The sequence below is a fragment of the Colias croceus genome, chromosome Z, assembly GCF_905220415.1.
Source record: "Colias croceus chromosome Z, ilColCroc2.1".
NCBI classification, from domain to species: domain Eukaryota; kingdom Metazoa; phylum Arthropoda; class Insecta; order Lepidoptera; family Pieridae; genus Colias; species Colias croceus.
Window position 1 is genome coordinate 8,480,922 of NC_059568.1, and position 14,966 is coordinate 8,495,887.

At 33.7% G+C, this 14,966-nt stretch overlaps 2 protein-coding genes across 2 annotated transcripts; both read left to right on the forward strand.

Annotated features, from left to right (window-relative positions):
* Positions 1-226: 226 nt before the first annotated feature.
* On the forward strand, positions 227-11,829 carry LOC123705115 (protein RCC2 homolog). The gene is made up of 12 exons (XM_045653744.1): positions 227-390; positions 4,451-4,637; positions 4,815-4,961; positions 5,069-5,144; positions 5,569-5,700; positions 6,000-6,099; positions 6,291-6,394; positions 6,524-6,690; positions 8,619-8,799; positions 9,205-9,282; positions 9,597-9,697; positions 10,067-11,829. The coding sequence occupies exons 2-12, from the start codon at positions 4,458-4,460 to the stop codon at positions 10,235-10,237; spliced, it is 1,437 nt and encodes a 478-aa protein (XP_045509700.1). The 5' UTR covers positions 227-390; positions 4,451-4,457; the 3' UTR covers positions 10,238-11,829.
* Positions 11,830-12,462: 633 nt separating this feature from the next.
* On the forward strand, positions 12,463-14,244 carry LOC123705228 (KIF-binding protein-like). The gene has a single exon (XM_045653924.1). It carries the CDS (start codon positions 12,540-12,542, stop codon positions 14,193-14,195), a length of 1,656 nt encoding a protein of 551 aa, XP_045509880.1. The 5' UTR covers positions 12,463-12,539; the 3' UTR covers positions 14,196-14,244.
* The last annotated feature ends 722 nt before the right edge of the window (positions 14,245-14,966 follow it).

Below are 14,966 nucleotides of genomic sequence, written 5' to 3' on the forward strand. Positions count from 1 at the left end.
ATCGCGATGAAATATCGCTGTGCCGACAAGCCCTTGTTCAATTGCGGAAAAAATCTTTGATCTAAGCGGAAAGCTGTGCGGACAAGCCATAAACGCTACAAACTAAACGCCAGAACCCCAGTCGCCAACATGTTGCTCTAGAGACATAGAGTATAGAGCTGACATGTTTTAAGATTCCATTCTAATTTTTTCCCGCAACACTGGCAATATTTGTGATACAATTTTGGCTCATTATTTTATAGAAAATGAACGGTCATGGGTTAATAAATATTTTTTTACGGTATCCCCAACAGCGTTCCGCTAACAGCTTTGTGATTTGTCACAGAAGTGGGTAACGGAACCATTGCTAATTAATTATATATTTTAGTGTTTTACAAGCATAATCAAGCGGTAAGTAAAAACTGATCTTTTTATTTCCATTTAAATGATTTAATTGTAATCATGTATTACATTAAGTATATGTTATATTCTGTGATTATTATATCAAATATGGCACGTGTCGTGTTCTGAAGCGAATGTTCATTTTATAAATAAAATTAAATGATTTATACCTCGAAATGATTAAAAGGTAATTGTGTATTATTTAGCATATCTTTTAAAGTGTACTATTATGATTAAAATATTGGATAGTTTTAACTGTTAGTTATTTTTGTATAATACCTACTTATAAAGCAGACTATGAACGAAATGCTCATTGTTTGCATGTCCCTATAACATATAAATGCAATACAGCTGTTTCGATAGTTATACGTTATGCAAGGAAACACTTCTGGTTATATTAATTATTTGTGTTTATAAATATGTGCTGCCTATCACCTAGCTCTAGCGAAATTGTTTTTTATTTCCCCCCTCAAAATAATAAATATGCGTAACAAAAACAAGATGGAGTAACTTTCTATAGTAATGTTCCGATTTTCAAAAATTCGTAACTCAAAAACTAAAAGTTTCCTTAGTGTGAAATTTCAGATTTGGGTTCCATAGGACAATAGCTAACCACAAAAAAAATGTCAACTCTCAACTCCACGCCCTATAATGTACAGTTTTACCAATTATGGTATAATATGAACTATTGCCTGTTGCGTTTATTATTAACTACCTTTCGCCCGCGTATCCAAGGAAAACCCCGCATAGTTCTAATAGATTTGAAGCTATCTCTGTACGAAATATCATCTTTATTGGTTAAATGGTTGAGGAGTGAAGAGAGACACATACAGAGTTACCTACTTTTCATTTAATAGTATAGGTACAGTAATCCAAAATTAATAATGCACATGCAAATCTTCGCTATTTGTCGTATTTCCGAAGACACTCGAATCATTGAATCGTAAGAGCCCTAAACAACGAACTTGCATTTTACACCTTGTTCAAAAGAAATAGAAGTCAATTCATGGTCATACACAATCAAAAACAAATCGGGCGGTAGGTGACGGTAGCCTGTCAGTCAATAAACTCAAAAATCCGTCAGTTGTCTTTAAATATTGGTGGTGACTGCACGTGTTCTCTCTGTGTGGAATTATATAGAGCTGCTATTACGTACCCTTCTTGGTTTTGTTTTTAAAGGTGAATTGAATTAATCTGGTGTATTGAATGGTGAATTAAATGGTGATGGCAGTAGGGAAAGTGAAAATGAAGAAGAGTTCCGATGTATCTAAAATGTCAGAAATAAAGATAATCCCTGATTTTGATTGTTTTTATTTTTTTTTTGTAATTGTCATAATATTGAAGAATGATCAGTACTGTAAATACTCTTGAACTTGATTTACATATATGGTTTAAATATAAACCTGTGTTTGAAAACCATACTTTATCTACACTAATATTATAAAGAGGAAAACTTTGTTTGTTTGTTTGATTGTGATGAATAGGCTCATAAACTACTGGACTGATTTTAAAAATTCTTTCACCATTAGAAAGCTACATTATCTACGAGTAACATAGGCTAGGTTTTATCCCGGAAATCCCACGGGCACGGGAACTATGCGGGTTTTTCTTTAAAAACGCGGGCGAAGCCGCAGGCGGAAAGCTAGTACAATAGAAATTTTGTATTATTTTAACCTTCTTTTCTTCCATCATTACACCAGCTTCAGTAAGACACTTTAAAAGTACTATAAATTTTCCAAGTAAATCAATCCAACAAAGATAATATATTCGCAATCGTGGGGTTATACTCGCTATTTACTTACAAGGAATTATCGAAACAAAATCGTTACTTACCTACAAATACATATTAATCTCTTTTAGCACAAAACATATAATTTGACTAAATTATGCATGAAGAATGCATTTAACCGCTCTATATAGATATCATCTTCGGACTCTCCGAGAATATGACAGTTGCCGAACAGTGACGAAGATTTCTATGCGCATTATTACTTTTGGATTACTGTATATACCTATGGTTCAGCTATAAGTTATAGTATTGCAGTCTTAATTAATGCATTCTACCCTCGGAGGCTAAGCTACAATTCACTATCTGCATCAGGCATTAATGAATTTAAATTTTCTTATATTTAACATCTATATGAACATTATAGTAGGAAGTAGGAACATTTTCAAGTTGTTTGTTCCCTTTTTCATGATCCTGTTGCTTGGTTTATACCACTTATTATAATATTTGTTTCATTAATTTGATTCTGAGCAGAAGTTTGTGACTGTATCCATATAAGTTTCATTACTTCCATTATTTTCTTATGATGTTGTTTAAATTTATGACAGAAGACTGACCAAGCTTAAAAGTAGTTACTGGACTTTACATGAATCATTATTCATTCTGTTTACACTCCAGCAATGTGCAAACATTCCTTACATTTATTGAGTTACGTAGTTGTATTATATCAACAGTCCACACCATATTTATACATTTTTTAATCAGTTGATATTATGAATTTAGTGGTCTTCACTACATAGTATAAGACAAAGTCGCTTTCTCTGTCCTTATGTCCCTTTGTATGCTTAAATCTTTTAAAATACGCAATGGATTTTGATGCGGTTTTTTTAATAGATAGGAGTGATTCAAACAGAAGGTTTTAGTATATAATTTATTAGGTTTTAGACAAAGCGGGCGAAGCCACGGGTGGCAAGCTAGTATTTCATAAAATGCAATGAACTTATCCCATTTCTGTTTCCTGTAATCTGGTTTCTGCCACCAGAAGGGCAAATAGTCTATATTGTAGATAGAAATTCACATTGAAGAATAGATTCTTTTATTATTCAATATCACATTCAAAGATACTGCCATTAGAGCCGTATTAATCTGTTTTATACTAAACCAGAAATTCTCAGATTAATTCAAAATTGTGATGTTATATGTTTCTAATTGTTATAGTATTTATCGCCATATTAAGTTAAGATAAATGGTAAATAGGGTCTGAAAAGATTTGAAAGGATGCTTTTTTAAACTTGAATAGTACATAAAATTGCCTTTAAAAGTCTAATTATGTCCTGTTTTTTGTAATGTTTATTGAAATAAATGATATATTTGCAAGGACATTCCTTTTAAAATATTCAGGATATCTTAACCTTAATTAGCTTATTTGGTTAGATCACATTGGTCTGATTGGTGTTTATACTAGAAGTTATAATATAAATTCTAATTAAATTGGCAAGTAGTCAAGTGATCTCCTTTAATTGTCAATTTAAATTAATACCTAACTCAGGCCCCGGAATCACAGACACAATAGAAAATCTATTGGGCGGTGGACCGATCAGGCCGCTCAGGGCTCAATGGATTAAAGTGATGGCAGCTGACAATCATGTCATCAGACATTAAATTTATATAATCAATTGAAATGTTACAAATTATTTAAGTACCAAATATGGCATTGCAATCCTCTAAAAATTGCAAAACTTATGTAACATTTCACTGGAATATCAGTAAGACGGATTTTTTAAGCGAAACTTCTTTATTCGGGGTTGGAAAAAAGTTTAGTGTAACATTTTTGCGTTACGCGCCATCTTTTTCTTATCTCTACTACGCGTGATTCGAGGTATTTCTGTAAAGTTGCATACATAGTAAATTATTTTTTGAAAAATAAGGTCATAAAGAAGTTTCACTTCTTACGTGTGTACACTAGTACACGCACACATTTTTTTTACTGTTGCTAACAAAAAATCTCCGTAATTAGCGTTGCCACTTTTTAGACTATTATTAGTCCGTCAGACATTCTTGTAATAACTCTATAGTCCATACTATAATAATATTATAAATGCGAAAGTAACTCTGTCTGTCTGTCTTTTACTCAATCACGCCTAAACTACTGAACCAATTTTCATGAAATTTGGTATGGAAATATTTTGATACCCGAAAAAGGACATAGGCTACTTTTATCCCGGGAAAATGACGCAATCCCGGAAATCCCACGCGAATGGGAACTATGCGGGTTTTTCTTTGACTGCGCGGGCGAAAACCTAGTAGAATATAATATATGAAAATGAAAAATCTTGTCATCAGGTGAAAGATGTCGAACACCAGCCGTAAAAGACCTTTGTCTCTGCCAATGAGATCCAAAGCAAAAAGGAAACCAAAACATGTGTCTGAAGATGAAGAAAGCAACGATTCCTCGATCTCTGAACATGAACAAGATAAACAAAGGACTCCATCTCCTATGCCTGATGAGCCTAAATTGAAGTTACCTGAGGTATTTTATTTATTGATAAAGATAATCATAAATGTCTAGAGTGAAAGTGAGTGAATAATAAATGGTGTAAATAAATGATTTTCTGCTTTTCATAACAATGTTGATAGTTACCTTATTATGTTCAAAGGAATAATTAAGGCAATTGTTGTATGATTGGTGTAATTTTACATGTTTCAGGAACTGCTTCAAACATTTTACAAAACGCCAGGCGTCCTCATGATAGCTGGTCTAGTCTCCTGGGATTTGGTTGCAAAGAGGGATAATAATCCCAGTAAACGTACCCACCCGAATTTATATACTTTCCACAAGTTTACTGACAAAAAGGTAGTGAATTGTTAATTAAAAATAAAATCCCATGATAACTGCATTATGTATATGTACTCACAATATACAAAGATAGCAGAGGTTGTAACTTCAATTAATTGTTTCAGTATCGCCTTATAATAAGTGGATGCAGTGCTGGTCACTCCATTCTTGTCTCGGAAGAGGGTGATGCTTATACTTTTGGTAAGTAATAAATTGATTATCTTATATATGTGTGTATAAAAAAAAAACGAAATGAGTGGAACAAATTTAATCAATCTTAACATATTGAAGCTTAGTGTAACTAGCGTTAGTAGTGTAAAATTCACTTAACCCTTAATAATCCAAGCATCTGATGTCTCCAGACAACTTGCATCTTTCACTAATCAGCAGAATGCTTCTCAAGTTCTGTAACTATTTCAATGGGAACACCAGTTGAAATCACAACCACAAACTATCAAAATATATCTTGCAATGTGGAATATCACTGGCAACCTTAATGTTTCCACAGTCAACCAACATGGTCAAACGGCTGACAGAATAAAGTGTAAATACAGCTAAATATATTCAGAATGATTACGCATTGTTGCTGAAATAGGTTATATGATTATTGGTAATTATTCATTAGGTCGCAACACATTCGGCCAGCTCGGCTTCGGAGATACAAACACGCGCAATGTGCCAGAGCTCGTGCCAACTTTGAAAGGGCTCAACATCATCCATGCAGCTGTGGGCAGGAATCATAGCATGTTTGTGACAGGTAAACCTCGTGTGCTGATATAATTCGTTTTTTTAATATTCGACTAAGATGTTTTAAGTGTGTGATTTCATTTAAATCGTGAAACCTTTGGCGTGATGGCGTGAGGTCAGGCTGTCGCAGTTAAAACATTAGTAATGATGAATTTGAAGATTGATCTCAAAATGTTTATCCTCAAATCACGAAATTTAATAAAATTGCCCTCGCCATCTATTGATAATGATGGTATTTCGGAAACCTTTAAAATATGGTAGTTGTACTTTTTTGAAATTTGGTAAAATATAGTATTATTTTATGAACAGACACGGGCACCGTGTACGCGTGCGGCGAGAACAAGTGCGGTCAGTGCGGGCTCGGCAACACCACGCCGCAAATACTTAAGCCTACACGCATACGGTATAAGTAAGTATTTCATACACTATAGTCTATAGTAGGTATATTGTAATCATAGACATAACGACATAACTAAATTTCTTGTGTTTTGCTGCCTGTGGCAAAAGTAGGGTCATGTTTTTCGTGTTTATCTATTTCTTATGATCATAAAACTACAATGTATAATTCGATATCTATTATATTATGTTGTATTTTTTAAGGGGTGCTCCAATTGTGAAAGTTGGATGTGGCGCCGAATTCTCCATGATACTGGATTGCAATGGCGTCCTGCATTCATTTGGCTTGCCTGAGTTTGGTCAATTAGGTAAGTCAATGTTAATACAATCTGTAAAGTCGTTCTTAATATTTGTATTGCATCAATATTCACGATAAGACGAATAAACGTTATATATAAAGAAGAAACATTATTTATTTATTTTTTACTCTTATATAGGCCACAATACTGACGGCAAATACTTCGTCACATCAACTAAGCTGTCGTACCACTTCCAAACCGTGCCAAAGAAGATTGAGCTGTTTTTCGAGAAAGCCAAAGATGGCCACATGATACCAGTGAATGACGTGATCATTGTAGATTTCTCCTGCGGCAATAATCACACTGTAAGTATTGTTCATTTTTCTTCAATATTATTCAGTTATCTTAATCTTATCATCAGCACATGCAAGTAAAGGGGGTCATTAAAAAAAAACATTAGTTTATTTGTAAAGACACATTTAAACTAATACAATTTAGCTGTTTTTTTATGACAATTTTCATCGAAACTATGGCAATGATGCTGCATTTGATTTTTCGAGTAATGTCAGCAAAAAATACGTACGCCAAATGTCAAGTGATACGTGCCGACAATAATAATAATAATATGTGCTCAGACCAAGAAGCTTATATCTAATACACTGGAGATTTCGGTATGAACATTTGACGTGTAACAAGAAAATTGTTGTGTTTTATCACTTTCACACCTAACTTGGTATTGCCACTGTTAATACGAAGTTTTCCCAAGGCTACTATGTATGCCGTAATATTCTGTGCAAAAGGTTAGTTTTTGTACATGAGTTTGTTGATAAATTGCCAACAACGTCATTCAGAAGCATTGTTGGATGAGACAATTATTATTTATGCTAAATAAAATAAGTATCTGGACCAATTATTAAAAAGCGATACTCCCTGATTATGGGTAGTTACCATAATAAAATTGTAGCAACTCTCACTTTGACAATATGGCATAAGTGTCAAAAAAATTGCGTCGCTTCGAATATTTAAGTTAATATTGTTGCGTATTTAATAAATATTTTCCGAATATAAATAATGTATTGCATTGTGAAAAATTGCAGAAGTGTTTGGACACCAAATTCTGGCATAGAATTTCACAGGCAAGTGTATATTTATGTTATTTACAATATTCCTCAATACTCCTGCATTTACCTGTTTAGAATCATTTCAATGGCAAAAATTGTAAAATTTTGCATCATTTTAGAAAGCAGTCGTGTTAAATTTGTTATTTTCCTAACACTTTATCATTTTTCAACAAGTTTTCAATAAACAAAATTAACAAGTAAGGTAACCATGATGACGAGTTTTTATGGATAGTGAAGAGAATATATTGTAATAACAATATTATGATGAAATTTAGAACACCATTTTCAAGATTTTTACTAGTAATGAAACAACACTCGACATCGGTATTGCACTCACATGTAGTTATAAGATTGTTCGTTTTTACATTGAAATTTAGACTTTTTTAACTTACCTCATATTTTTTGTTTTAGGTATTTCAGCTTTCCAAAAAGTAAAACAAAAAGAAATATATGTGCCCATCAAGGGTAAAGTTACTGAGGATTACGACCCAGAAAAAATACCTTTTGAAAAATAAACTTTGTAAAGTTAGCTGAAATTTGTGCAAGGCGTTTATTACAGTTTTTCTTTGATGATTTTGGCTTGAAATTGACCCGTCGAAGCAACGCGTTTAAAAAGAAGATCTGAGTAGCTTTCAATTTGGTAAACAGCATCTGATGCAAAACACAACTTTCCTCTATTTACAAAGGATGTTAATGCTATATATCGGTTCATATCCAGGCTTTGTAGCCAAGAGTTATTTAAAACTATCATTCTATACCAATTAAAATTGTATGTACCTATAAAGTATGGCCAGTAATATTATAATATAATTAATACTGTTAAAAATATATGTCGTTATTATTTATAGACCATGATTTTTAATTTTTTCTATTTCGAAAAATCCTGAATATACAAACCAGTGTGGTCACCCACAGAAAGAGACAAAAAACAACACTGACGTCATTCAAGGTTATATTTTCTTGTGACAAGTCAATGGTCATAGTGCAATCTCCAGTGTATTAGATATAAGCTTCTTGGCTCAGACGAAAAATAAATGTCACACACTGACATTTATTTAAAATAAAAATAAACTTTACATAAACTGTTTGCTATCAATGATTTGATTAGAATTTCTTGTACGATGTAGGTGGCCGATCTCCTCTACTAATTAGAGTTTCTTGTACCAATGTAGGTGGCGATCGACTCAAAGAAGCGCGCGTTCAGCTGGGGCTTCGGCGGGTTCGGGCGGCTCGGGCACGCGGAGCAGAAGGACGAGGCGGTGCCGCGGCTGATCAAGTTCTTCGACTCGCAGGCGCGCGGCGTGCGCTCCGTGCACTGCGGCGCTACGTACAGCCTCGCCGTCAATGAGATTGGTGAGCTGATTTTATTATAGACCTTTTAATATAGGGAAATGTTGAATAGATACCCACGGCCCCGGGGAAGGAGCCGTAGGTTCATTTTTATATCGTCCACGACCCCGGGGAAAGTTATTTTTGCCGCAGGTTATTTTTTTATGTCAGAGCAAGCAAAGAGGCAGGTGGACCACCTGACGATGAGTGTTCACCGCCGCCCATAAGCACTTTTATCACTGGTAGTACCACAGGCATGCTCTTGCAGGCTGGCGGAGGTGAATACAAAAAGTAAACAATAATGTTTGACTGCGACATGGTGTAGCATAAATCATCCAAGATACATTAACTAATAGAGAAATTAAAATAATTATTTTATTTATTTATTGTGTTTATATGATGGAAACATAACTGTCTAATTTTTTTCAGGCCTACTCTTCTTGTTTGGCCAAACTAAGCGCACGGGCGAAGCCAACATGTATCCGAAGCCGGTCCAAGACCTTACAGGTGTTTTTATTATAATATCTTTTATATATTGTTTGTTAATTAAAAAATATATATTTATTTGTAATTTATTCAGAAAAAAAAACACTAAAAACATTTGTATTCTTGATGACATTCTTAAGTTAATAAACAAATGAGAAATACACTTAAAAATTAAAATTACGTAAAAAGAAATTTTGACAAAACGGAATAAACAAAAAAAGAAAAAAGGATAACAGTATGGTGGTGACAAGGAAAAAAATTAGCTTTAAAATTGTCATTCAGAAAAAATCATTCTCAAAAACTAAAACAAACATTTATTTGTATTTTTTTCGCAGGTTGGCACATCCGTAGCGTGGGTACTAGCAACACATCCATCGTGATCTCTGCAGACGACTCGCTCATCGCCTGGGGCGTGTCTCCCACTTATGGAGAATTGGTCAGTTGACACATAAATTTTAATATAAAATTGGGGTTTTAAGATAAAAATCTTGTGTAAAATATAGTAATGGTTTTTATGAGAACTCAAACTAATAAAAATATTGCAAACATTCAATTGAACAAGAATATAACATTGAGGTATTATACACAAACTGTACAGTAGCATTTCAAAATTATAAAAGATAAGGTTATATAAATATTTTGTTTAAATGTATTATATTACGAATTGTATTCGAATATCAAAAATTGCATATTTTTGATATTCGAATTGCTATTGGTAAAAAATAATACAACTATATTTTCAAACGGTATTTAATAAAATTTTGATATTCGACACGTGTTTATAATGGAACATGTTCATCAACAGGGCATGGGTGAAATAAACCGGTCCACCGCGAAGCCGAAGGAGGTGAACCGCATGGACGGGCTGAACATCACACAGGTGGCCATGGGGTTCTCGCACACGCTGCTGCTCAGCGACAACACCTCCCCGGAGGTGCAGCAGAAGTTGGCCACACTTCCCACCTTCTCCCCTTAAACGCCACCCATAACCATCAGCCCATATGTTCCCAGTTCCCTCTGCTGGGACACGGGCCTATGAGGGTACAGGCCATCCACCACGCTGGCCAAATGCGGGTTGGTAGATGTCACATGTCGAACTTTTTTTTTCATTCGACACATCTATCACATCACCACGGGGCAAACATTAGACCCACTTTAATTTACCGTCCGCGACGCCTGGATACCGTCCACACTTAGTCCTCACTTTATTCATGCTCCTTCAGTGTTGAAACCTATCGTTTTGCCTCATTGGCCCATTTATATTGAGATAGAATCTTGAAGTATTGGGAATCTCGCATAATGGAAGAACACGGCTCGAGATAATTGTAACACCTATGTTGTAATGTTTATATGTATCCATCACATTTTGTTTAGGATTAAAGTTTTATTTTATTGTGAATGCTTAAAGCGATTTTACATTTGTTTGTTCTCGATTTAAATTGAAGTATATTAGATGGCTCCCTGGCCCTGTCTACCTCATTTGAACCTCATCTTACGTGGAGTTCGCTAATGTATTTTAATCGTGAATACAATGAGCACAAAATTAAGAATACTGACTTGTGTAACTTCACTGTGTACTTACTTTATTTAATTTAGACGTTGCAACTACACTGCCTCTCGTGTATCTGATCGTATGTGACGTAGCGGACGTGAATTTAATGTAAATAATGTGTAACTTTAGCTATTAGATTTTCATTGTAATTTGTATGAGACTGTGTAGGAGGTATTTAATTTTTTTTTTTGTAAACCTTAATAATTTTTAGAAAAAGTATTTGTGTTTGTAAACTATGCGATGTCGCGGCGATTATTTCGTTAATACAGGGAATTGATTATTCTAGTGAAGATTATTTTCTTCGATACGAACATAGCATGCTCTTGGAGTCTTCGCCTAGGCAAGTGCTACCCACCTCCAATAATTGTTTTAAGTATACGATGTTAGCATTAATAAATTCCAGTATAGAACCGATAAGATTAATGAATCTTTTCTTTAAACTAATTTTATATTTTTATGGTGATTTTTCACGTTACGGTTAAGGGATAGGATAAGATTGTACTTAATTAAGACTTTTCGTAACAAACTGGAACGTATTATAAGTTGTAAGGTGTACACTGTTTATGCAGTACTTGAAGTTAGTGAGAATAAACATTCCCATTCATTGAAATATTGTACGAAATTTACTACTCTATGTCATAAGCGTGTAAACGACAATCTGATAATGTTCTCAATTTTATAAAAATATATGTGAAAAAGAATAACTTCTAGAAAGATTCAAAATGTCTCAATTTGCATGTTGAAATGTAAGAATTTCAACTTTGATTGATGCAAATAGATTCAATTTGACAAATATCTTATTGCACTTTTATATATTTCTATTTTTATCGTGTAGTTGTCTATTATCAGCTTTCAATTGAATCGGTGTTGAATCTTGAAAGGAGTCACTGGAGTTTAAGTGAAATAGTATTTGTAATTTAATGTTAGCGTAAGTTGAACAAACAATCATGTTAGAAAGTACTCATAAATATACAGGCCTTGCCAAGATTTATTCATTAATAAACTTTTTTCCTGGATATTGGTGTTTTATTAATTGTATACTAGTTACATCTAACTTACCACTTCCATTCTTAGCCCAGTTAATATAGACATTTGAAATTACACAAATTCCTGGAGAGGTAAATATTGACACAGAGCTCATCATGATATTTTTCCAAGTATTTTTTAAAACGAATTTGAAAGCAAATTAGGCAAACTTACTCGAGTCCTAGTATGAGGTGCATTTAAATTGGAAGTATATACTCGTGTTATCTTTTTACTGCAGCCATAAAAGTTTTACAGTTGTATGATTTTCCTATATATTGCAACGGATGCAGAGTCAATAATTATAAAAATATATAAACTTTAAACACTTGTCTACAAGTGATGTCAAAAGGCAAAATTGAGGGAAGATATCGCATAACTTTACTTCTTTAATCCGTAAGGTCTGCAAACGAACTGAGGCTTTTGCAGTTGTCTGTTCGAGGGCGGTGTTAGCGCTAACCACAGCGCTAACCATCAGGCGCGCCTCTCGCCCAGCTCCGTTGCCGAGGATAGCATAAAAAATGTCAGAGATGTAGGTATCTAACCTCCTCGAATGAGTTTGGCAGAAGATTAATTTAACATTTAAAAATAATTCCTAAATTCGACGTACAATAACAGCAAATACTTCAAACATTTTCTATTCAAAAAAATTCAAGGTAACAAATATTTTACTAAGCTTACAAAAATTTTATGTGAAAATATAATGGAAGCTACATTGAGTCGGATAGCTAGTACTTTTGAGAATGTGCGAAATACTATAAAAAATAAACATTCTTCAGAAAGACTTCAAAGTTTGAAAAGGGACATTCAATTCCTACAAACAGAACTTATTGTATTGGGTAAAGAGAATCATGACCTTTATGTACGATCCTTGGCAATGGAAGGATATTTAGCTTTATTAACAGCTAAAGCGATGCCTATATCATTAATTGATAAACGAAACATCCTTCAAACATCATATGATAAACTCAAACCTTACGAATTAAGAGAATATTGTCTTTTCATATTACTTAGAATACAAAATTTACTATGTTATTATCTGATACAGTTAGATCAAACAACTTTGGCCCGAGAAATACTTGAAAATATAGAAGATATTTATGATAAGATCAATGAAATTAAGCCAGATACATTTTTGGACGCTGAAGATTTATTTACGACTGAACCCATTAATACAATTAAGCGAATAAACCCGGAAAAAATCGATAAAGTTATTACAAACAATATTCAAATGCAAGCTTTTTTATACAACAAATTGAATTTACCAGATAAATACACTCTTTACAATCATACAGCATTAAGAAGACAATTGGAAATGAAAGAGGGTACTCCCCAAGACTGGGCTTTACGAACTGCACGGCTTGGAAATTATTTTACATATCTGAATCAGCTCAATCATGCTTGTCATCATTTATGTGCTGCCTATCATGTACTACGTACTTGTCATGATAATTGTAAATTAATGCCAGAAGAATTTATACTTCAGAAAGCAGATTTTGAAATACAGTTCCTTGAGTTGAGTCATCATTGGGTCAAATATGGCTTAGCATTATTTAAGCTTTCCCAGAAGAATATTTTAAATAAGTATTTTACACAACCGTCATCTAAAGCAGATTTATGGAAAACTATGGATGTTGTTAATGAAGACATAGAAAATCTTGAAGAAAACGGAAAGGATATCGGTTCAGAAAAGACTGGTAAAGGAGACTGTTCAACAGAGAATATTTTTACATTCCCTTCTTTGGATCTAAGAGATATAGAGAATAGAGTACCAAAGGAAAGTGTAAAAACTTCGGAGGAAGCTCGAAAACTTTTTGCATTTACACATAAATGGTTGATGAGAGCCAAGCATTATTATGACTTTGAGCAACATTCTGCTCAGTACATAACATGTTCCCTGCAACTAGCTGAACTATACGAACACCTAGCTTTCTTCGAAAAGAATATTGACAGTCAATACAGTATTCAAAAAAGAAGAGCAGATGTTCTGGAGGCATTAAATTCTTTACTAAAAACGTGCGATCATGCTATGTCCGTACAGATAGATGTAATTCGGGAATTATCTCAAGTGCAATTGGAACTGATGGCTTTAAATTTGCAAAAATTATGGCTTGAAGAATCTCAAACAAATATACTCAATTTAGATATTGATGCAGATTCAATAATTCATTCTTTAGATTCGGAATCGAATAAGACGCTAACTGAGAAAACCCTGAACGCCAGTTCTAAAAATGCACTTTTGAGGAAAATGGAAGCAGCGACGACTTTAAATGGAAGATTGTTTAGACTTAGTGGGCAATTGAATGCTAATCCTCCGTCTGAAGCAAGTTTTGAGTGGACCTCAAAATACCATAACTAGTAGTTAGCCGTTTTTTTTAAATACATATCATACCTACCTACATATCGGTTGTGAAATATGAAACAAAATCATTTGATAAAATAAAAAATAAAAAATTACAAGAAAAGAGTTGTTTTTATTACAGTAGATTACAGGTTGTACTTCATACATTGTTACCAGTTGCTTGTAGCCGTATTTATGACCTCTTATTTCCAGACCAATTCCAGGCAGATTACGCCGTGAATTGAACTGACTGGCAAATTCATATTATGAACGCAATAACCAGCCATAGTTATAATTTGTATAGTGTGAATTTTCCAGTTAGTTCAATTCACGGAGAAAGCTGTCTGCAAATAAGAGTACATAATACAACCCCTTGGCGTGACAAGTTAAAGTTCACACGTAGATTATCCACCATTTCTAGGAAACCCTTAGAGCCAGCGCGCACGAGCTACTTTGTCTACGCAATTATTTTGTCTCTCCCATCAATTGTATGGGGAGTTGCGTCGCTACGTGCGCGCACTTTCATACTAGCCCATGGGTGGGAGAGACAAAATAGTTGCGAAAACAAAGTTGCTCGTGCGCGCTAGCTCTAAAACTATTCAAAATAATCTTACAAACAAAAAAACAAACTTTGCTTTTAAACTCAATTTATTCAGTTGAACATAATTACATTATACACAAAAATATTTTCTATGTAAAAAATAAGTTTTCCACATAAATATATTAAATTTATTTCACAATACAAATGCACATATCCGGAGTACAGTCACGAGCAATAATATATGCCTA